The sequence below is a fragment of the Culex pipiens genome, chromosome 3, assembly GCF_016801865.2.
Source record: "Culex pipiens pallens isolate TS chromosome 3, TS_CPP_V2, whole genome shotgun sequence".
In the NCBI taxonomy this organism is placed as follows: Eukaryota; Metazoa; Arthropoda; class Insecta; order Diptera; family Culicidae; genus Culex; species Culex pipiens.
This window is the reverse complement of record NC_068939.1, coordinates 32,464,332-32,488,306: the sequence shown is the minus strand read 5'-3', so window position 1 is coordinate 32,488,306 and position 23,975 is coordinate 32,464,332. Positions and strand designations below refer to the sequence as shown.

The window sequence follows — 23,975 nt, the reverse complement described above, 5'->3', positions numbered from 1 at the left end:
TAAGTCAACCTATGTGGCATCGGAAAGGGCATAAAATTTCCGATCTTTTGATACCCATTTTTACAGTGGGCATTGGGTTAAGTTCACTGCGACCACCTGAGAAGGCTATCTTTTGTGATGTACCCTGGTTACTGTCCATACTACAAATTACTCGTATCCATTGGATCGGAAGACGAGGGGTTATTTTGCAGACATGGTTTATCCCAATTCGGCGCAATACAGTCGATGAACTGTAAGACCTTCTTGGGATGGGTGTGGTGCCATACATCGTACGGCGTAAGAAGGTGCGATCCAAAGAACCGCAGCCTTCGAGACACAAGTGCTCCGCAGAAGCAGAGTAAATGTGCCGAGCTTTCCAGCTCAGTTAAACAAAACCGACAGAGGTTGTTAGGCCACCTGCCGATTTTGTGCAGGTGATATCTGGCAGGACAATGTCCTGTTAGAAGCCCTGCAAGTATTCGTAGTTCCCTACGGTTTAAGCCAAGAAGTTTCCTGGCAATTGAAGGACTTGGAGTGATAAAAGTTTTAGCTTGTCTCAATCCTCGCATCTCGCCCCAGATTGAAGCGATTTGCGATTGTCCCCAATTAGTTATTTCTTGCTTCACGGCACTTTTTGAGATTCCAAGGAACGGCTCGGGACCCACGAAGATGTTTGATGAGCCTTGTCTGGCAAGTTCATCAGCCATTTCGTTGCCTTCAATGCCGCAGTGCCCTGGGACCCAAAACAACATGACTCTGTTATGCCGAGCAGCAAGTTCCCTGAGGGAAGCGACGCACTCCCAAACAAGTTTGGATTCGCATTTAGAGGATTTTAATGCCAATAGTGCAGCTTGGCTATCCGAGAAAATACCGATTTTTGCGTGTCTATAATTTCTCATAATACACGTCCTCGCACAGATGTGTATGGCATACACTTCTGCTTGAAAAACGGTAGGCCACTTTCCCATAGATATGGTTTCCCTGGTTCGAGGACCGAAGACTCCAGCTCCAGTAGAAGTGCCCATTTTTGAACCATCCGTAAAGAAACGAATACCCATACATCTAGGTTTTCTATAAAACCCACGATTTTAAATACCTGGGCAAAAAGTAAGTTTGATCCACGAGAACAAAAATTACGAAATTCCATACATTTTTGGCAGATTGCTCAAACAAAACCATAACAACGTTTTTACCTAGGTATTTAAAATCGTGGGTTTTATAGAAAACTTAGATGTATGGGTATCAAAAGATCGGAAATTTTATGCCCTTTCCGATGCCACATAGGTTGACTTAAGAATTGTGGACCGGTTCGGATGCCGGCGGATTTTCCGACGACGTAATTCCGGGTTGGTACGAAATTCCAACGAAAAATCTATTCTATCGATACAAATACCCCCAAAACGGTGTTATACCCACTCCAAAATGTTTATTTAGCAATTCTATGGTAATATATTGACATTTAGTTGAATTAAAAGTTTGCAAAATTAAGTTTAGATAAGTTTTATATAGAATTTCCAGAGTTATATAAACTTTTATACTAAGTAGTTAGTAAACTTTATATTCAATCCAAATTATTTTTTTAATCAGTCAAGGATGCCTATTTGGAGTTGGGAGACTGGATTTATGGTGATTTGTCAACAAATAACATTATTTATGTTAATTTTTCGAAAGGTGTACAAACTTTTTTTGCACCTTTTTTAGTTTCGTAATAGTATTTGTTATATAACTTTTTATAGAAATCATCTTTTCATGAGCTTTTTGTAGCAAAATGTATGGCATGAGTTTCTGAACAAAACGTAGTACTAGGTTTCTGTCAACATTAAATTGTTTAGATGTTTCATCACAATATGTGCATAGTGCCCAAGGGGTGTAAATACTTTTTTTACATACTGTATGTACGAACTGTGCTGAAAAAATCGCCTTTTTGTAACATGTTGCATAAACTACTATTTTATCGCAAATATGTTTTTTTCGTGAAATTTTTTTTTTAACTATTTCGATTTATTTTTTGAAAATTATTATTACGCAATTCTCACTAACTTGGACTTCGCACTAAATTATTGCTATCGATCGCACTATTGCGACTTGTCAAACTGGCTTGAGAAATTTTAATTTCCTCAAAAAATGATCAAAGCGAGCCGATGTTGCTCACCTGTCAATCGCAATTTTAAAGTGCGAATGTCCAGTTTTGTGGAAACTGCGACTGAAAATGTAAATAAACAACTGCTGGTTGCCTAGTTTTTGGAAATTTTGTTGTCAAAAGTGCGAGAGAAAAGTGCGGGCCAAATCCAAGTTACAGTGCAAGGATCAATATTTACAAATACTTATATTCTATCACAGGTCCTATCTAGATTTTTTAGCGGAGATGGCGTTACGAATGATTCGCACCAGGAATGTCAAAATCACGTGCACCAACATTAAAAAAAAGTGTGCCATGGCCATGGTACCACTGCGCGATTTTGATATTTCGGGAAAGCACCATTCGTAATGCCATCTTCGCTTAAATATCTGGATACTGCCCTGGCCGCATAAATGTCTCATATGCATTTTCCGATGCATTTTTTGTAAGTTGAGAAAACGAGCTTTGAAGTTTCAAAATGTAATTGTCAAAAGTTTCAAATATACAAACAACTTTTGAGAGCAACTCTCTACGACCATTTTTATTTTTTGTAGGGTAGGGTAGTCATAAATGAGACACTTTTGGTCTTCAACTTTCAACGATTTTTCTAATTTTTTCATCAGCATTTTTGAATGAGCTTTTTGTTGCATTTGCTTTCTTTTAGTGTGTTCTAACATTGACCAAAATATGAGATCGATCCGACATCTACAGGCAGAGTTATTCAACTGTCTCATTGTAGACGCACTTGGCAGGAACAATGAGACAGCTGGGGAACAATGAGACACTCTACAAAAATCAATACTTTTCTAGTAAAACTAATAAAACTAGCATTTGAAATGGGCGTAATATTCAATGTTTTTTTTGCAAAAAAAATTTCGATTTTTTTCCAAAAATCACTATTTTTCAAAAAATCATAACTCGGCGGCAGATTTTTTCACCATGTTTCTCTATAGGGGTAATTCTCTACCAACTCACACGAAATCGGGAAAAGTTGCCCCGACCCCTCTTCGATTTGCGTGAAACTTTGTCCTAAGGGGTAACTTTTGTCCCTGATCACGAATCCGAGGTCCGTTTTTTGATATCTCGTGACGGAGGGGCGGTACGACCCCTTCCATTTTTGAACATGCGAAAAAAGAGGTGTTTTTCAACAATTTGCAGCCTGAAACGGTGATGAGATAGAAATTTGGTGTCAAAGGGACTTTTGTGTAAAATTAGACGCCCGATTTGATGGCGTACTCATAATTCCGAAAAAACGTATTTTTCATCGAAAAAAACACTAAAAAAGTTTTAAAAATTCTCCCATTTTCCGTTACTCGACTGTAAAAAATTTTGGAACATGTCATTTTATGGGAAATTTAATGTACTTTTCGAATCTACATTGTCCCAGAAGGGTCATTTTTTCATTTAGAACAAAATTTTTCATTTTAAAATTTCGTGTTTTTTCTAACTTTGCAGGGTTATTTTTTAGAGTGTAACAATGTTCTACAAAGTTGTAGAGCAGACAATTACAAAAATTTTGATATATAGACATAAGGGGTTTGCTTATAAACATCACGAGTTATCGCAATTTTACGAAAAAAAGTTTTGAAAAAGTTACTTTTTGCGTTTCTCTTTGTTTCGTCGTCCGTGTCTGTCGCGGGTGACCATGAACGGCCATGATCGATGACGACCAACTTTTTCAAAACTTTTTTTCGTAAAATCGCGATAACTCGTGATGTTTATAAGCAAACCCCTTATGTCTATATATCAAAATTTTTGTAATTGTCTGCTCTACAACTTTGTAGAACATTGTTATACTCTAAAAAATAACCCTGCAAAGTTAGAAAAAACACGAAATTTTAAAATGAAAAGTTTTGTTCTAAATGAAAAAATGACCCTTCTGGGACAATGTAGATTCGAAAAGTACATTAAATTTCCCATAAAATGACATGTTCCAAAATTTTTTACAGTCGAGTAACGGAAAATGGGAGAATTTTTAAAACTTTTTTAGGGTTTTTTTCGATGAAAAATACGTTTTTTCGGAATTCTGAGTATGCCATCAAATCGGGCGTCTAATTTTACATAAAAGTCCCTTTGACACCAAATTTCTATCTCATCACCGTTTCAGGCTGCAAATTGTTGAAAAACACCTCTTTTTTCACATGTTCAAAAATGGAAGGGGTCGTACCGCCCCTCCGTCACGAGATATCAAAAAACGGACCTCGGATTCGTGATCAGGGACAAAAGTTACCCCTTAGGACAAAGTTTCACGCAAATCGAAGAGGGGTCGGGGCAACTGCTGTGTGAGTTGGCGGAGAATTACCCATAGCTCAAAAGTTGCGGATTTTTGTCCCCTAAAACATATCAAAAAATCTCGAAAATAAAAAAAATACGAATTTTTCGGTCGGTCTATTGAAAAAGTAGTCTAAACTAATGTGTTTCGTGTTTTAAAAGTCAAGAGCGTGCGTAAAATTGGCTAGCATCCTGACTTATATCGGTTAAATTCTGAAGCCAGGTAGGTGCGTTGAGAGTTCTTGATTTCTAATCGGGACTGATATGTAAACATTTTTTAGGTGTGTCCCAATTTACAAACGTTTTCATTATGGGACAAAATAGATTGCCGTTGCTTTCCGTTTTTTTTTTTCTGAACAAAATGGCAAGTTTAGAACAAAATATATTCAAAATATCTTCCATTCCAGCAATTATCTCAAAAATTGCCAAAATGCAGATGCGACATTTATGCGAACAGGTAGAGTATAAACATATGAAACACAATAGCTTATAGGACCTTAAAAAAACTCTGACTTGAAATTTTAATTTTAACATTTTTTATTAAACAAGAATTGTGTAGAATTGAAAATGCCTCGGAAAATGCTGATGAATGAGTGAAGATTTTTAGAATCAATAGGATTGCACACAATTCGACCACCATATCTAGCAAAACAATGCCAAAGGGCCGTTGTGGGTTTGTAAACAAAGAGTGTATCCCTTTCAAGCCAGATGTAAACACCCTCTAGCGTGAGCAGGACACATATAATGTGAAATATATTTGGCACCAAAGTATCATCCTACCCACAAATTATGCTTGTTCGGCGATGCAAAAAGTCACCCACGCGCGCGTGTTCGCTCAACCTCTGCGCATCATTATTAACCAAAAACGCAGGTGATAACTCTTCGGTTGTCAATCAGCACCTACCAGTCGATACCAAATTAACTTCTTCTCCAGGTCGACCACTAACACTAACTATGCGGTTCACATTTGGTTTTCGCGGTCAAAGCCCGTGAACCGGCGCGTCTTCGCAAATGTCCTGAGAGTCGTGGTCCGGGTCCGTGTGATATCATCCCCCTTCCCACTCCGAAGATGATCCTAGAGCAGTAGGTATAAAAGACCGGGGATGCTTCCGAGACGGTATCAGTCGCAAGTTTTCTAGTCGATCGTCTTTAGCTGCGAACCGCCCTGTCTCTCAAGCTTTGAAAATGTACAACAAACTGGTGAGTTAGTTTCTGTCGAGACTTTTTTGTCGAAGCAGATGCAAATTTGAATGTTTCAAAACTTAAATTTGTGAAGTGATGCGTGCGCTTATGCTAACGTGTGGTGAGAGATGGTTTGTGATGGCAATCGAAGGATTGTGATGATTTATGGATTGGCCAATGTGCAGTGAAGAAACTGGTGATTTATGAAGTTTTTGAAACGTGTAAACTTTTGGCTAGCAAAAGAGTGACAAATTGCACGAAACGATGGAATTGATTAGTTGTAAGGAGTTGAAAGTGTCAATGTCGACCAGAATCATTGAAAAAATCATAATGAGGGTTAGTGAATTTTCACGATTTCGCGGACGTGAAATTTGTTCATTTCTCAAAATATTGCTTAGAAATAATAACATAATAAATATTTCATCCACCAGTAAATATTATTAGTTTTCAATTGAAAAGCCTCTTGAAGAATTGTTAGCAAAACATACAGTAACATAAAATTGTTACAACTTTTACTGAGCAGTGAATACTACAAATAGTTCAATGATGTTAACAAAAATCAGTCAAAGTAAAAAAATATGCTCGTAATCATCAAGTTATCACAAGAATGATATAATCAATCATTTAATTGCAGTTATTCTGATACAAAAAAGTTTTTTTAATGTTGGCTTTTTTCTAAACCAAAAAATGTTAAAATTGTCTAAAAAAGTATTTTGTGATTAGTTCTTGAAAGATCGCACAGATTTTTTTATTTCAAAGATTATTTGAAAAGTATTTTTGATCTTTAAAGAACATTTTGGATTTTTGCTGAGTCCTGTTTAATTTTTACGTTATTTATTTTTTTATTTTCTTTGGATGTAAAAAAAATCCACTTTTTTGTTTGTGCTGTTCTGATTTTGAATAACAATTTGAAGATTTCGTTACAGATTACATTATTTTTGGTTTTTTTGATTTTTAATTTAGTTTTTGACAGTGTTGGAATTCGAGCGAGAAGAAGGAAAGCATTTCTCACTCGCGAGCGAGGAAGAGAACTTGTATTACTTTTCTCTTCTCGCTCGCGCTCGCATTTTCGTTCGCGTTCTCGCTCTCGCCGCGAGCGCTCGCGAGCGCCTCGTGCTAGCCGTTCGTCCAAAGCTAGCAATTTGTTTATTTGGCTTCTGAATACGAACCAGGCGATGGTATAGAGGTGTAACTTCAATCGTTGTGTTGTTTTTTTTCGTTTCTGACACGTTCAACTTCTCGCGAACGGGCAATTCTGGCTCGTGAGAAAGCCCGTTCGCGAACGGAGGAGAGCACGGGAAATCGGTGAGTTTCTCTCGGCAGCTCGAGACTCGCGGCGAGAACTCGAGAGAGAGAAATTTTTCTCGCGAGAGCGCGATAAATACCAACACTGGTTTTTGAAGTGAGAAAAATCATCCAAAAATATGTTTACTGCTTACATTATGTACTTTACAAAAGTTATTTTAATGATTTTGGCTGTACAAATTGTTAAATCTTGCTTTGATATGTAATTCAATAAAATGTTAAAAGCAAATTTGCGAAAACTATATAGCCACGGACGTCCGTGATATAGCTATATTAGTCGAATATTTAAAAAAAGCATTTCAATAACTGAGAATACACGCTACATTTCGTTTTAATTCATGATACAATGGATTTTTATTTTTTTTAATTAAGAAAAGTTTGTTTTGTATCACGTTCAAATTTAGTGAAGAATTTTTATAAACTAAAAAGTAGTTTCTTTAATTTTTACATGAAATGTTCAGGGTTATATAAACATTTTTAACGATCCGCGAAATTTCCTTGAAATTTTGTGTTTTTAAATCAGGGTCCCCGTGAAATTTGCAATGTTTTTGCAATGAGTAATCTGCCTATTATTATCAAAAATATATATGAGAAAAGAGTTAAATCACGGAAAACTTAGAATTCAGACAAAATTAAGTTCGATTTCGATTGTTTAAAGTTTTTTGATTCTCACAAAAAGTTAAAACAAAAATGCAGCAGATAAGATTTGCATCGTTTTTACTGAGCAGTTCTCTCAGATTTCGGTCATTCGATTTTTTTGAAATTTTTAATTCGACTGAAACATTTTTGGTACCTTCGGTATGCACAAAGAAAACATTTTGCATCATTAGTTTGTCCTTATAATTTTCCATACAAATTTGGCAGCTCTCCATAAAAAAATGATGTATGAACATTCAAAAACCTGTAGCTTTTGAAGGAATTTTTTGATCGATTTGGTGTCTTCGGCAAAGTAGTAGGTATGAATACGGACTACACTGGAAAAAAATGATACACGGTAAAAATTTTTGGTGATTTTATATTTAACTTTTTCTCACAAAAACACAAAATTTGCAAAAAAACACCATTTTTTATTTTTTTTTTCATTCATCAATATTACGCCTTTTTTAAATGTTTGTCTTGGTTAAAAATTTTTGAAAATATTTTTTTCGAAGAGATCGGAAAATTTCACGAATGTTTCATGGTGTAACATTGTAAATCGGATTATTATTTGCTGAGATATCGGCATTAGAAAATGATGGGTTGTTTGGGTGAGACTTTCAATTTTCATGTTTTTAAACCTTTGCATGGCAATATCTCAGCAACTAAGGGTCGTATCAACAAAGTTCAAAAAAGCAAAGTATAGAGAATTTTCTCAGCTTTTCATTTTTTTTTTCAAAGGTGGGCAAACATGTGCACTAATTTAAAAAAAATAAAACTGCGACTATTTTCAAAAAAGTTACCTAAAAATGACTTTAACTTGAAAACGGTGACTCTTATTAAAAATTCACTAAAGTACATTTTGATTGCAAAATTGATTTTACATCGAAAACTAAAGTTGAAAAATTTTTGCGAGCAATATTTCGATTTTTTTTAATCTGTATTGATTAAAGAATTCATAACTCGGTCAAAGATTTTTTGCACAACCAGGTCATTTCTGATGTTTTCTAAAACATATCAAAAAAGTAAAATAAAATTAGAGTTTTTTTTGCAAATCAACTTTTAGTGACCAAAAGTTAAATGAAAAATCACCAAATTTTTTTTGACCGTTTATTATTTTTTTCCAGTGTAGTCCTAATTCATTCCTACAACTTTGCCGAAGACACCAAATCGATCAAAAAATTCCTTCAAAAAATGCAGATTTTTGAATTTTCATGCATCATTTTTGTATGGACAGCTGCCAAATTTGTATGGAAAATTATATGGACAAACTAACGATACAAAAAGGCCGGATTAAAAAATACAAAAATTAAAATTGAAGAAAAAATACCGTTTTCGTAGAGAATTGCTCTACTGTCCAACTTGTCGAAATGCTCTATACAAATATCCAGAAAAGGCTTGAATAAATAAATTGAATAAAATACTTAAAATGGTTAAATAATATGTGAACCAGATTGTTATTTAATTTAAAATTTTTGGTAGATAATTATTTTTTTGCAATTTCTATCAAACAAGAAGAAGTGATTTGTTTTTTTTTTAGTTTTTCCCCTTCATTCACCAATGACTTGATAATTTTGATTAAAAAAAATTGGCATTTCAAAACTTTAAAACATGTTTGTTCCTATTTGTTTAAGGGGTTACATACATGTAGAAAATCACAAAATTTCATATTACAGAAAATTTATTGAATCCAAAAAAAAAGATGATTTTCAATCAGTCCTGAAAGTTTCATGAAGATATTTCATGTTAAAACTGAGTTAGAGACGATTTTTAGCTCAACATTTTGCCGTGCGCAAAGCGGACTGTATTGTCGCTCTGGCACTAAATCGAACTGAGCGATTTCCACTCTCACCGCGCTTTTTCTCTCCGCCTTTTTAGACAAAAAAATGCGGAGAGAAAAAGTGCGGCGAGAGTGGAAATCGCTCGTTTCGGTTTGGTGCCAGAGCGACAAAATGTTTTTCAGTGACGTTTAACCTCGCGTTCAACACAACATCTCGTTGCACTCAAAATTAGAGTTGATCAGTTTGCGGAGCGTAGTGTCAGATAAGTCGCCGCGAAAATTCGATTTATTTCCGAAACCACAATAAAACTTTCTGAGCGTTTTTCTCGAAACACCGAGTTGATTTACGGGTGCCACGATATCTCGAAATGGGATGGACCATATTAGCTGAAATTTGGGGTGAAGACTCTCAAGACATATCTCGTGTGCATGACGAAGCCCGTTTTTGAAATGTTGCTTTTTAAAAAAGTATAAAAATCAAAATCTGTTTTTTTTTATACCAAAAACACAAAAATATTTTAATTTTTATTTAAAATAAGTTTTTTTGAAAATCGGCCTTCGCCATGCACACAGGACCGGTTTGACGAGTCTTCACCAAAATTTTGAGCCGATTTGGTCAAGGCAGTGTTAAGATATCGTGGCACCCGTTTTTTGAAACTTCTAACTTCAAATAGCTATATCTCGGCAATAATACAACCAAATGTCTTCAAATTTATTTTTTATAATAGATGAAAATGTATATTTTAATGCCCTGATAACTGATTTTAAATAAAAATAAGTGTGTTCTCACGCCTACCTCTTACTTTTTTGTCGATTTACATGTAACCCCTTAAGAAATTTAAAAAGACTCATAGTTTGATAAACATATATGAAAATTGCGGATTTTTGAACATAATTAAAACTAATTAAATGATATAAAATAATTATTAAAACATCGACGAACCGTCTGTCCTAGTTCTCCATACAAACTGTGGAGAAAAACCATGCGTCTGCATCGCAAATTGTCTGATCAAACCACCACGCGTCTCCATCGGCTATCGTTCTAATCCACACCGTCTTCTCTCTCCCAGTTCATCGCCTCCCTCCTGGTGGTCGGTGCCGTGGCCCCTCCTCCCCCCTCTTCGGACGCCGAAGCGACCGTCCTGGCCCAGGATCAGATCATCAACGACGACGGCAGCTACGCGTACAACTACGAAACCAGCAACGGAATCCGGGCCAACGCCCGCAGCGACAACGGCATCAACGCCAACGGAGAGTACTCCTTCGTAGCGCCGGACGGTGCCGAGTACCGCGTGACGTACGTGGCCAACGAGCAGGGATTCCAGCCCCAGGGTGCCCATCTGCCGGTGGAGCCCCCAGCGCCCGAGCACGTCATCAAGATGCTGGAGGATCTGCGCGCCACCAACAACCCCGAGTTCGATCTGGCCTCGCTGGACGCCACCATCGCCCGGTTGAAGGCCACCCTGGGTTAAGAAGGAGAGAATTGGACGCGGTCACGACCGTTCCGGAGCGGTGGGCGGAACGGAAGTTTTGTACATATTTCAAACGAGACGGGATGATTAGTGCAATTTAAATTGATATTAGTATGTTAAGGCAAATATAGCAAAGATCGTATAGATTGAAATCATTTGTTTATGATTTTAGAAAGAACAAGATCGAAGTAAATTAAATCAGAAATTTTCTGCTAGCTAGTATCAAGATGTTTAAGCGAAGGTGGCGTAGCGAATGGTGCACGCCCAAAATGTCAAAATCGCGCAGAGTTGCCAACATTAGAAAAAAAAGTGTTTCGCTTAAAAATCTGAATACCACCGAACAACAAAATTTCTGCGCAGGCTCAACTCGACGGGAAACATGAAGTTTGGAGTCCGCAGAATTTCGTGCACTTTGAAATTTTCAGGGCAGAATGGTTTTTCTCCAAAGTTTGTATGGAAAACTAGGGCGGTTCGCTACTCCCACATATTGCATGCAACAGCGACTAACCGCCCTAGCTTTCCATACAAACTTTGGAGAAAAACCATTCTGCCCTGAACAATTCAAAGTGCACGTGATTCTACGGACCCCAAACTTCATGTTTCCCTTCGAGTTGAGCCTGTGCAGTTATTTTTTGTCATTTTTTGTAGTTCAGTGTAATTGATTCAATACATTTTAATCACTCTTAAAATTAATAATGTGTGTGTGTGTGTGTGTGTGTGTATGGTCCAATCCAATACCCGCTGACCGCCAGCGAAATTATGGGAAAGTATAATTTGTATCAGACTTGGGGTGTGCTGCTACAGCTTATCTCAGTCCCGGTTATTTGGTGGTGACAGCCCTCGCATCAATAAAATATAGTAGGGGAACAGCATCTAATTCCAGCGTACCTCTAATGTTGGCAGGTCAGAACATTGACATTCAATTAAAGCTAATTTAAAGCGTTTTCAAATGAAATCGAGTGATAAATAGCTCAATAAGAAGTGAGCAAGCAAGTTTCTATCAAAAGTTTGGCAAAATTAGTTGTTTAAATAGTGAAAATCTGCAAATTGGATGGAATTATAGGAGCGAGTGCTTAGCCTGCCAAACATACAAGAATTTCCCCTAGTTTGCTCCTAACTTATCTCATAATATCTCGAGTTTTTTTTATTAAGGGTCCTAACCTATTGTGATTCATATGTTTATAGAACCTATTCAAAAAAAAAAAACTCTAGATATATGTAAATTGAGATGGAGGCATTTAAAAAACTAAAGGAGGTATTAGACTATGGAGCAATTCTCTGAGATTTCGGTCATTCGATTTTTATTAATTTTTTAATCCGGCTGAAACTTTTATGGTGCCATCGGTATGCCCAAAGAAGCCAATTTGCATCATTAGTTTGTCCATATAATTTTCCATACAAATCATTGACCGAGTTATGAATTTTTGAATCAATACTGATTTTTTAAAAAAATCGAAATACTGGTCGCAAAAATTTAAGAATTTAAGAATTTAGGAATTTAAGAATTTAAGAATTTAAGAATTTAAGAATTTAGGAATTTAAGAATTTAAGAATTTAGGAATTTAAAAATTTAAGAATTTAAGAACATAAGAATTTAAGAACAAAAAAACTTAAGAATTTAAGAATTTAGGAATTGAAAAATTGAAGAATTTAAGAACTTAAGAATTTAAGAATTTAAGAATTTAAGAATTTAAGAATTTAAGAATTTAAGAATTTAAGAATTTAAGAATTTAAGAATTTAAGAATTTAAGAATTTAAGAATTTAAGAATTTAAGACGTTAAGAATTTAAGAATTTAAGAATTTAAGAATTTAAGAATTTAAGAATTTAAGAATTTAAGAATTTAAGAATTTAAGACGTTAAGAATTTAAGAATTTATGAATTTAAGAATTTGAGAATTTAAGAATTTAAGAATTTAAGAATTTAAGAATTTAAGAATTTAAGAATTTAAGAATTTAAGAATTTAAGAATTTAAGAATTTAAGAATTTAAGAATTTAAGAATTTAAGAATTTAAGTATTTAAGAATTTAAAAATTTAGGAATTTAAGAATATAAGAATTTAAGAATTTATGAATTTAAGAATTTAAGAAGATTTGTGCAAAATCTATGTCATCAAAATCACCCAACATGTTTAATGATTGAATTATAGGTTCAAATTTTTAATTTTATTTCAAAAATCGCTTCTTTTAGTTTACATTTTGAGGTATTTTCGTAACCGACAATTATTTGACTTTCCCGATTTATCGACCTGGAAAGGCTCATAAAGGTAAACAAAAATGTATATGTTCAAGGATTTTGTTGGGATACGTTTCAGTTACAAAACACCCCTGTTCACTGCTATTTTCATATCCGAAATTTTATTTTCATAATTTGTTGTTCTTTTTTCTTCTTCGCAATGTTTAAATAATATTGTTTGCTTCCCATGCATGCAGTTGTCCCACACACGCGTTTCGACAATCAATAGATTTGTATTAACTAGGACACAAGTAAACAAGATGTACTATAGGGAGTTGCAGTTGGTTTCAGTATGTGCAATAAAACTAAGCAAGAAACAAAAGAAAAAACAACGGCAATCAACTAAAAAACAATTATTCAATTATTTTACGCTAGTTCATAAATGTTTGTTTGTTTGTTTATGTTTGTAAAAGTCTAGTTCGTCCGGCGTAATTTAATTAATCGTGTTTTCCGTCTTGCCTAGAGATGCTTGTTCATACGGTTTTGATGCTTTCTTTTCTTGTTGTCTGGTTTGAGTTCGTTTTTTTGCTAATTAATTGTTTAGAATATACAGCTAAAATGATTACACAAGGATAAAGTAGCCAGTTGTCCACTTCTCTCGTTGGTTAAAATTATTTCTATGATTTTTTTATTCTCTTTTTTTTTGTTTTACTTTACTAGATTTTTGTTTTCCTTACTTTGTTTAATTTCCACGCTGCTCACCCTAATCAATTCAACTAACTAACGATATCATTCCTCTTTCCAGTGAGAATTATGATACACACAAATGTGGTTTGTTTTATAAATTGTTACATATGGTTTCCATGTGTGTCTTATAAGTGATATTTTTGTTGTTGCTGTTTTTTTTGTATTATGTTATAATATTAGTACTGTTGTTTGTCCTAATCCTACGATTAACTATCCTTTCCTTACTGTTTCTGAGATAACCATCGTCTCGACGCCCGCAACCGGCAAATTTTCCTAAAACCAATTCACACTCTTTCACGACGCACACTTTCTCAACACGCTAATTTAAATTCACACACACACACACACACGCGCGCGGACACGTTTGCATTGCTCTTTGCCTACACCTTGCACGAAAACAAAAGATACGGTAAAAAATGTACTTTAAAAAATCGTTCTATTCATAGATGTTTTTTTTTGTTTGTTTTGTTGTTGTTTTACTTTGTGGAACACATACTTTCTACTTAAACGCTACATTGGTCTCTCTCAAGGAGCGCAAATTGGCATCCCTTTTTTATTTTCTTTAATTTATTTAAATTTTATTCTTTTTTGTTTTGTTGCTGTCTACGATTGCAGGGATTATTTTGTTGGTTTTTTTTTCTCTACTATTTACAAAAAAAAAATACACTCACTTTAACGTGTCACTTCCTTTTTTTCTGCGCTATCCGAAATGTTTGCAAATTATTCGACTATTTTTTTGTGTTTCTTCCATTCCTGTGGTGCAGTTTTGGGGTTTGCCATCAGAGAGTGTGACTTGATGCTGTGGGGCAGCGCGTAGCTGATATGGTTTAAGGCATATTCCTTCCGAAGGCCTACCTTTGCGATTTCTTCCTGATGACGATGGGGTGAAAATGTATAATCAAAAAGTAGTTGAACAAAACAGTCAACGAAAATAATGCCACTTTGTATGAAGAGAGAGAGTTTGGGTGAGCGTTCAAAAGTTAGTAATAAGCTTCTGTAAATACATTTTTCCTAACGTCTTTGATCTTCTTAAAACGTTAAAAGCAAGTTTGTTCCAAATTATTACCGATGACGATCACATTTTCGTTATCAATCATGGGTGATTTAATCAGCGATGATTTTTTTGCCGACAATTTTCGATAATTCACAATAGAAAAATTTAAAATCTGGTGATTCCAACAAAATTCGGCCTACCCAATGACCAAAAAAGTTATTATGTGAAAAATCTGTATCTTTGGAGACATTTTTTGATCGTATTGGTGTCTTCGGAAAAGTTGTTTGTATTGAAAAAGACTGTTCACAAAAAATAGGTACAAGGATTTTTTTTGGCGATTTCTAAATGATTTTTTTACATAAAATCTATTCCCAATAATCCTTTTTTTTAATATTTGTTGATATTTTTTAAAAGAACTAGAGAAGTATACATACATTTTTCTCGGGTTATTAATTGATTCTTGCAATGTAACTTTGATTTTGCGGCATTTTTGTTCAAACTTTTAACAACAAGATTTCGAATAACTAGGCAACCCTTGAGGCAACCAGTTGTTATTTATTTACATTTTCTGTCGCAGTTTCCACCAAACCAGACTTTCGCACTTTAAAATTGCGCTTGATAGCTAAAAACAAGCGAGCAACCTCGGCTTGCTGTGATAATTTTGTAGGATGTTTAAAAAAATTCCCAAGCCAGTATAATAAGTCGCTACAGTGCAAAAATAGTTTGCGTGCGTCGATTGGTATTTTTGATTTGGGATGTCTTCTCTCTAAAGGAGGTATTCGACTGTGACGAACAAACAACAAACAAAGCCAAATGAATGCAGCCTGACGTTTTTGCAATCAAATGCAGGCAAACTGTCAAAAAAGTGCCAGTTTGTTTGTCTTTCACAGACTAATACCTCCTTAACTAAAACGCAATAATTTAGTGCGAAGTTCAAGTTATTGGGAAATGCGCAATAACAAAAATGTGTATTCTATCAATAATAGGAAATTTTCAGAACTTTATGAAACAAATATTTTCAGCAAAAATACTTACACAATTTAAAAAAACTTTTGAAATTGTTTTTTTTTTGTGAAAAATCGTTATTTTTTCTGAATAGCAAAATTGTATAGAACCTTGTATAAGTGAACCAATGACACAAATTAGCTTTTTTGGTAATAGGGAAGGCCACCTAAAGTCTGAGGAGCCATATAAAAAATACCAATAAAAACTATTTCCGAAATTCGGGACGAATTACTCAAAAGATTGAAAAATAATTCAAAAGATAATGACTAGGCATAGTGAATTTTCAAGCTGATGTCTTGCCATCCCTTTTTCTCCTCAGCTTTGATTAGAAAAAGAGGGACGGATAGATGATAGCGTGAATATTTACTAACCCGAGTTATGACAATCTATCCTTAAGCAGGCATTAGACTATGACAAACAAACAAAAAAAACTCGCACTTTTTGACGATTTGGAAGTTTTTATGTTTGCCTGCATTTGCGAGTTTTTTTTTTGTCGTAGTCTAATACCTACTTTAGAAATAAGAACACTAGAAGATTCGCCTTCTCAAAAACCTTTAAGCGATACATGCTCCACTTTTCTTGTCACTTGGTACAGTCTAGACTTGATTATCCGATGTCGTCGTAAAGTGACCTCGGATAATGTCAAAACTTAAATATGTTTTTTTTTAAATTCAACTGTTTGGAATTGATTAGTTTACAAATGTTGCAAATGGTGATTACATTTATGAAGTCGCCAATAAAGTAGTGAAATTTTGTTGGAAATCGTTTGTTTTGATAAGTTCAAAATTACGAACTATCGAAAAATAATGGCGAAAATCGTACTGTCGTCGTCTCTCAACAATATTTTCGTTTAAAAACCATTGAAAATTGTGATATATTGAGGAAGATTAAGTTACTCTGACTTGAGTCTAAATCTTTCGAATGCCCAACCCCCATCGAAAATACGAAAAAACGATAATGAAATAAATAAAAGCCAAATGCGAAATGATGATGTGATTTTCGTCGGAAACCGGATCTTTGATTTGTTCCACCATTTTTGCTGCCTGCTAACTACACTTCCGACCGTTTGAGTAAAGAGATCAACCACAGCGCGCGCTCACGCATTGCTTTGTTTTTGTTGTTTAACGTTTATTTTGTTATTACTGTTGTGTGTGTGTGTGTTTTACTGTCCAGTGTAGTAATCAATATAGTTCAATTGGTGCATTTTCCGGTTTGTGTCTCTCTCTCTCTCACTGCCTCTGTCCTCTCTGTTGTTGTTCTACTATGTATATAATAACAAGTCTAATAAGTGCACTTAACGGTTTTGTTTGTTTGTTTTTTACCTTATTACCAGAGTCGTCTCCCTCTCTCCCTCTCTCTTTGCTGCAAGAGATGTGTCGAGAGTACCGAGATGGTTTTAAAATTAAAGGGTTGGGAAAAAGATGTTACAAGTAAAGATCGTAGCAAATAAATGTGAGTTTGTGTTGCGCATAAATATCCAAGCGTGATAATAGTAAGAGTAGGAAAAAAAGAAGGGGAAAAAGTACGAGAACCAAACACTCTAGTACACGTAGTTGACCGCCGGACGCATCCGTTTGGGCTTCCGCAGCGGCACCTCCAGCACCAGGGCGGCGTCCACCTTTCGTTTCCGCAGCTTGCTGATGGTAAAGTTGAGGGTGGTCTTGGTGGCGGTCGCGAGGGTTGGCAGCGCCGGGATCGGTTCCAGCTCCGTCTCGTCGAACCCGCGGAAGATGAAAAAGTCTTCGAACCCGATCTCGGTCAGCTCGGCGTCGATGGAGGCGCGCAGTCCGGCCACAAGCGATTCGTCCGAACAGGACGAAATGTTGTGCTCGAAGCTGTCGTCCAGGTCGATCGAGTCGTTTGGCTGCTCCACTGGTTCTGGCTCGTCTTCCTCCTCTTCCTCTTCGACTTCTGGCTCCACTTCCGGTTCCACTGCCGCTAACGGAACCGTACTGCTGCTCGTTTCGCTACCGCACGACGCGCTTCGTCTCCGCTCGGCGTCGTCTTCGTCGTCAATTGGCTTGACCTGAGCTTCCTGTTCCTGTTCTTGCTGCTGCTGCTGCTGTTCCTCGACGACATCCTCAACGTCGTTCAGGATTTGGTCCACCAGAAATTCGTCCACTTCGTCTTCCTCTTCCTCTTCCTCCTCTTCCTCCACTGCTTCCGCCTCCTGCCGTTTGACGTCGTTGTTGTTGCTTTCGGCAGTGCTAGCCGTAGCAGGTTTGTCCTCAACACAGGGGTCACTGTCGTCACCTTCCTCGTCAATCACCACCACCTCCTCGGAGTTGTTGGTCGACACGCTGATGGTTCGCTGCTGGGCGCCATCCGCCGAGATGGAGCTGCTCTTGCTGGACTTGCTGCGGCCGATTCCGCTCGAGGTGCTCTCCTCCATCGAGCTGCTGTACTGACTTTCGGTGGACTTTTTCGACTTGGCGGTGCCGTTTGTGCGCCGTTGGCTGGCCGTGCTGGGTCGTCGGACTTCTCGCAGTCGGAAACCATCGTCCTCGGATCGCTTAAATGCCTCGTACGTGTTCTGGACGTTGGCTTCGAGCTGGCGCAGCGTTTGCTGGGCGTAAACCAGCTTCAACTGTCGTCTCACTCCGGCCGTTCGACTCAGATCCAGCCAGTCGTGCACGAGCAGCTGCTCCATCGTTATCCGCCGGTCCGGGTCCACCGACAGCAGACGCCGCACCAAGTCTTTGGCCTCTTCACTGACGCACACCCACGTCGACGATTCCAGGTCGAACGAACCTCGCTGGATCTTGCTCATGATGATTTCCATCTGCTTCGCGGACGACGCCAGATTCGAGTGACCGAAGAATTGCCGCGGCGTGAACGGCGCCTGTCCGCACAGCATCGTGTACAGCACCACTCCGAGTGACCACAGGTCGCTGGATTCCAGCGCGTACGATCGGCCCTCGAACACTTCCGGCGCTGCGTACCCAATAGTTCCAGCCGGCGGCAGGCAGTTGTTGTTCTCTATGCTCTTCGCAAAGCCAAAGTCAATCACCTTCAAATGCTCCGAGCTCGGACCATCAAACAGCATATTCTCCGGCTTGAGATCACAGTGGGCGTAACCACGCTGGTGCATCCACGAGACCGCTTCCGCCATCTGTCGGAAGTAATGCCGCGCCTGACTCTCGGTAAAGCTCCGCGTTTGGTTTATCCGCCGGAGCAGCTCGCCCCCGTTCAGCAGTTCCAGCACCAGATAGATGTGGTGCGAATCCTTCAGAACCTCCACAAACTTGACCACGTTCGCCTGGCCCTGGCACGCCTTCAGCGCTTCCACCTCTTGCCGCATCAGCGTTGCCGTTTCGGCGTGGTTGAACACGATCTTGACTGCGTAGTAACTGCTACTACTACTGCTGCTGCTGTGGTGGCCATTTGAACTGCTGGAAGAGGATGACGACGACGAGGACAACCGGCGGCACTTGAGACACGTCGAGTACAGTCCATCGCCGATGGCACGGTCCGACGTTAGTTCGTACTTTTTGAAGAACGGAGAGCTCTGCAATGGAAATAAAAAAAAATATACAACTATGTAACAAAATGGGTAAATTTTGCGGGCATTTTAGAGCATAATCTCATAGGTGTAGGTAGTGACTTTGAAGTTTGAATGGAATTTAAACCGTAAAATCGTTGCGTTTTGGTTTTTGCCAGTTTTGAGCCCCTAATGATTTTGGCTTTTTTTTCCAAAAACTCGTGAGCTTATTGTTTGTGTTGCAAGGAACAACTTTGCCGAAGAGTGCGAAAAGATTCGTCAGCAATTAAGAATGCTACAGTATTTATAAACAAGCAATTTCTGGCAACCATTAGCTTCCTTGGTTGCATGAGCATCGCAACGCCTACCCCAATCTTTTCTGCAGTAGCAAGTGCTGCCAGAAGAGCTCTATTCCTGTACCGGTAGAATTGCATTTTGCGGAGTCTTCAGAATTCTGCAGCCAGCAAAAGTTACTTTTTCGCAGCGCAAGTTTCCATACAAATTTGACAGCTGTCCATACATAAATGGTAACTAAAATTTGTAGAGTTGTAATGTCAACATTTGTTTGACAACTGGTTTCGACGTTTGAGTGCTTTTTAATTCGAAATCGTCCGAATTAGCGGACATTCCAAGTAGCGAAATTCAAATCAACGAATCTTCTCTGTGTCAACAATCCACAGTGGTCCAGATCGCAAAATTAAGTGGAAAATAGATTTTCCGAAAAATGGTGAAGTGTTGGAGCTCTGGTGTCTTCAGAAGAGCTGTTGTAAATAAATAGAGCAACTTTTGGATTGGTTGAAAATTATGGTGGTTCACAATTAGGGTGATTTAGAAAATCTAACTTTTCAGGAATATTTTGGGGATTTTCTTTTTGTCTTGCAGAAAGTTTTTGGGCTTGCCAATTCAAGCAAGTTTGTCGAAGAAATCACCATTTATCTTGCAATCTACGCCTTCTACGACCAAATTTAGAAAAAAAGCATCTAAGCAAACCTTCATAAATAAGTTTTTTTTACGTACAATTAAGGGTTAAGTTTTAGAGAAAAGTAATGTTCGGGGCACTTTTAGAACTCTAGGGAACCTTTATATTTTAATATTAGACAAGTGACAAGTTTGGGTCAAAAGTAACAGCCATTTTAAGGCAAAAAAAGACGCAAATTGAAAACTTAGATATCTCGAAAAGGCGCAGGCCATTTTCCACTTAACCCTCTACCGCCCACATTTTTTTTAATTATTTTTATTTTCTCGTGTAAAGGAGGTCATTTTGAGCAACTTTTCTGGAGTTTTTTTTGAAAAGGTCCTATAAACAAATTTTCAAATTTTTGCTTTTTGGGTGTTTTTAGAACCGCCTTGAGTCAGGGGTATTCAAAAAAACCCAAAAAATGAAAATTTTGTTTTTAGGACCTTTTCAAAAAAAACTCCAGTTTTGTACTACTACAAACTTTACTTCTCTTGTTTTATGTTTTTCTTGTTTTATTTTTAGTATTTTAATTTGCATTTATGATGTTTAGTTTATGTTTGTTTTTGATAGAATTTGGCCTATTCTACCACCACCTATCATTACCTTTTGCCAATCTAGTTTTTACATATTTTTACAGTCACTTTTTCAATTTGTTGCATGTTTTTCACATTTTGCCTTTCTTACTAAAGAAAGGTATAGGTTTTACTTTATGGCTGGACGTCATTTTCATCTTCGTAAATATTACGATTCAGCATGAATTTTCATCGGAAAAATCGTCAAAAAATCACACTGCATCGATTTTCGACGCTCTATCGATTCACCTTGACAGAACTCGTCTATCTCCAACCCTCGAATTTTGAGAAAATAAATTCCGTGGAGTTCGAGTGATGTCCGTGTGTGGTAAAATTTTTGCCAAATTTTGTGTCGCGTAGTCCTCGGCTCCCCTATTTTCGATTTTGATTGTTCCAAGTGCATTTGAAAGCTGGTGTGCTGAACAAGGGTCATTTTGAGTCCGAATTTCGAAATATCCATCTGTTTTCGGATGCGGCCAGACTTTTCAACAAAATACACAGTTTTCAATGAAAATATGGTCAAAATTTTTCATTTTCATATCTTTTATTTATCTCAAAAAATGCATTTTTCGAGCTCTACAACCTCCCAAATTTTCAACAAGATCCATAATCTGGTTCTGGAGTTAGAGCCGTTTGATTAACCTACCAAAAGAAAAAAAAAATCCCTAAAAAAAGGTAAAAGCCCACCTGGTGACCTTCGCCAACACTTTTCATTTCCGATTTTATCCGAAATTTCTTTCTACATTCATAGTACAGACCATGAGTGAGCATCTGAAACAAATTTGACATCTATCGGCAATCCGGATCAATTTTTAGAGCGATTTACTTTTTGCCTTTCTTACTAAAGAAAGGTATAGGTTTTACTTTATGGCTGGACGTCATTTTCATCTTTGCATGAATTTTCATCGGAAAAATCGTCAAAAAATCACACTGCATCGATTTTCGACTAGAGCGTCCAATTTCCCGTCCCGGGAAATAATTTCCCGGGAATTCCCGGGATTTCCCGGAAAAAAATATTTCCCGTTTCCCGGGAAATTTGTAAATTTCCCGGGAATTCCCGAAATACAAGCGGAAGTATACATTTTCATACCTTTTTGGCACCAATGTTTTGAAGTCATACAAAAAATAATAATTAGAGAACCTGATTTGATTTGATTCATTTCAATCTACTGTTCATATTAAACTAATCAGCTTGCCTGTAAATTTCATGTCAAGGTTTAATTAAGATAATATTTATTTCTGAAGCATTCACAACTATGGATATTGATTGCTTATATGTTGGGCAACACAAATTACTCTATAATGGAATGAATATTACCTTTTTTATTTTCGACAACCTATTTTAAAGATTTTTTTTTTGTTATTTCATTTGAAAATAAGATGTTCACCATTTTTGTTTACTTTGACCAAATTGGATTAAACTTGTATTGATATAATTAATTTTTTCCAAAAGGGTTGTTCGAGAAGAGTTTGTTTAAATGTTTTCGAGAAATAACTGTAAGTAACTGTGAAGTAATACATTTTAAATATGAAAATATATCGTTAAATTTCAACCACTTTTACACGAAAAAAACGAAGTTGACTTTATAGCTGTCGGCCACCATTGCTAGTACCAACCACTAGTGTCTTCCTTTTTATCTACAAGGACTTCGCCGCCCTGGGCTCATAAGTGTATGAAAGTATGGCACAGAGCGACGGCGCCGAATACCCATATTTACACAAAGAATTTTAGAGCGCCCGCCGCGGGATTCGAACTTTTACACTATGATTATTATTTTAATCTAATTAATTTATTAGGCCATATAACCATATAACTAAAATCACAACCATGAAAAATCATTAAAAAACAACTGCGTATGATATGAAATATACCCAAAGAATGCAACCATATTTCAAAAACTCGCTTCAAATATTGTAAAACTTTGAGTTGTGATTTCATGAAATAGTGTTTCAAGTTAAATAGCGCTAGAAATTAGTTTTTAGGGGCAAATTCAATGATTATCTATTTATTCACAAGTTGAAAATACTTGTTCTGAAATAAGTAATTTGCCATGAAAAACATTATTTCTGCATGATTTTTTCCAGTTCAACTTTATGGTCACTGAGACAAATTTAAAAGCAATTTTGTTGTTGTGGAGCATACATTTTCACTCTCCAAACACTTTGATTAAATATACTTCTCAACAAAAATAACTAATCATTTTTTTATGTGGTACAATTTTAAAGACAGCATAAAACATTCGAAAATTTATAATATTTTCTCAAAGTTGCATGATTTTTAACAAGCTTTCAAGCCATTAATTGATCCTCACACTCATTTTGACCATTAAAGTTGCTGTTCTATACAATTATGTTGCAAAATATTAATCAGAAACAGGATCAGAACAATTTTTGTTAAATTTCTAATTTCCCGGGAATTCCCGGGATTTCCCGGGAAATTTGTTGAAAATTTCCCGTTTCCCGGGAATTTTGTAACCCCGGGAAATTGGACGCACTATTTTCGACGCCTCGTCGCCAAGTTGTCAAGTTGAGCTTCGAATACTGGCGCGGAAATGCTGGCGCCTATATTTTGTGGCTCGACTTATACTCGTTTTGTAGTAGCTTGTCTACCGATGTTTCCTACAACATGTAAGATATCGTAGCTTTTCGGTTTCTTTTGCCCTGTCCGTTTTTTATAACTGTCCAATGTTTATGCAAAAACTTTTGTGACATAGGACATTCATCCGGCTACAATCAATTTGTTTCCCGTGTGCTCCTTAAATCGCCTAAAAGTAGACTTCACTTTTCGCGATTTCGTAAGTTTCTTTAACAGGGTTCATTGGATTCCAATAGGAGCTTTCTAAGCTTTTCATCGTTTATATCGTTTTCAAAGTTTTCAATGCCGCGGTGTGCGTTGTCACTGACGCATGGGAAGCTTGCTATGCTCGCGTTTGTCATAAACTCTTGTTTGATTAAGAATATGTACGATTACAAATATTCTTTTGGTGAAAATTGCGTTTTTTATTTCTTTTGGAAAGCATATCATTTATAATACTTTGCTTTCATCATTAGACTTTCTTTTGTACTGACGTTATAAATAAACAAAGTCGTTGTTATGAATTTAAAGAAGAAGTTCTACTATTGTTATATTCTTTAGTAAGAAAGGCTCTATCTCACCCCAGGTGGGATTAAATCGGGTTTTTCGCTATAGAATGATACCATTATCTGGGTTACTACAAAAATTACTGCATACTTCTTTTTATTTAAAATATAGGAAATGTCAATAAAAACGCAGCCAAGGTTGTCCCCTAAAAAAAATAA

General features: G+C 36.7%; 2 protein-coding genes across 3 annotated transcripts in view; one reads left to right on the top strand and one right to left on the bottom strand.

Moving 5' to 3' along the window:
• The first annotated feature begins 5,177 nt into the window (after nucleotides 1-5,177).
• On the top strand, nucleotides 5,178-10,896 carry LOC120420577 (cuticle protein CP14.6-like). The gene is made up of 2 exons (XM_039583656.2): nucleotides 5,178-5,569; nucleotides 10,343-10,896. The coding sequence occupies exons 1-2, from the start codon at nucleotides 5,555-5,557 to the stop codon at nucleotides 10,742-10,744; spliced, it is 417 nt and encodes a 138-aa protein (XP_039439590.1). The 5' UTR covers nucleotides 5,178-5,554; the 3' UTR covers nucleotides 10,745-10,896.
• A 2,182-nt stretch (nucleotides 10,897-13,078) lies between these two features.
• LOC120420572 (ribosomal protein S6 kinase alpha-5) overlaps nucleotides 13,079-23,975 on the bottom strand; it is a 72,270-nt gene continuing 61,373 nt past the window's right edge. For both annotated transcript variants that reach the window (XM_039583651.2, XM_039583650.2), the window contains exon 8: nucleotides 13,079-19,172. In XM_039583651.2, coding sequence (XP_039439585.1) covers nucleotides 17,205-19,172 — 1,968 coding nt within the window. In that variant the 3' untranslated portion in view covers nucleotides 13,079-17,204. The remainder of the gene's footprint in view (nucleotides 19,173-23,975) is intronic.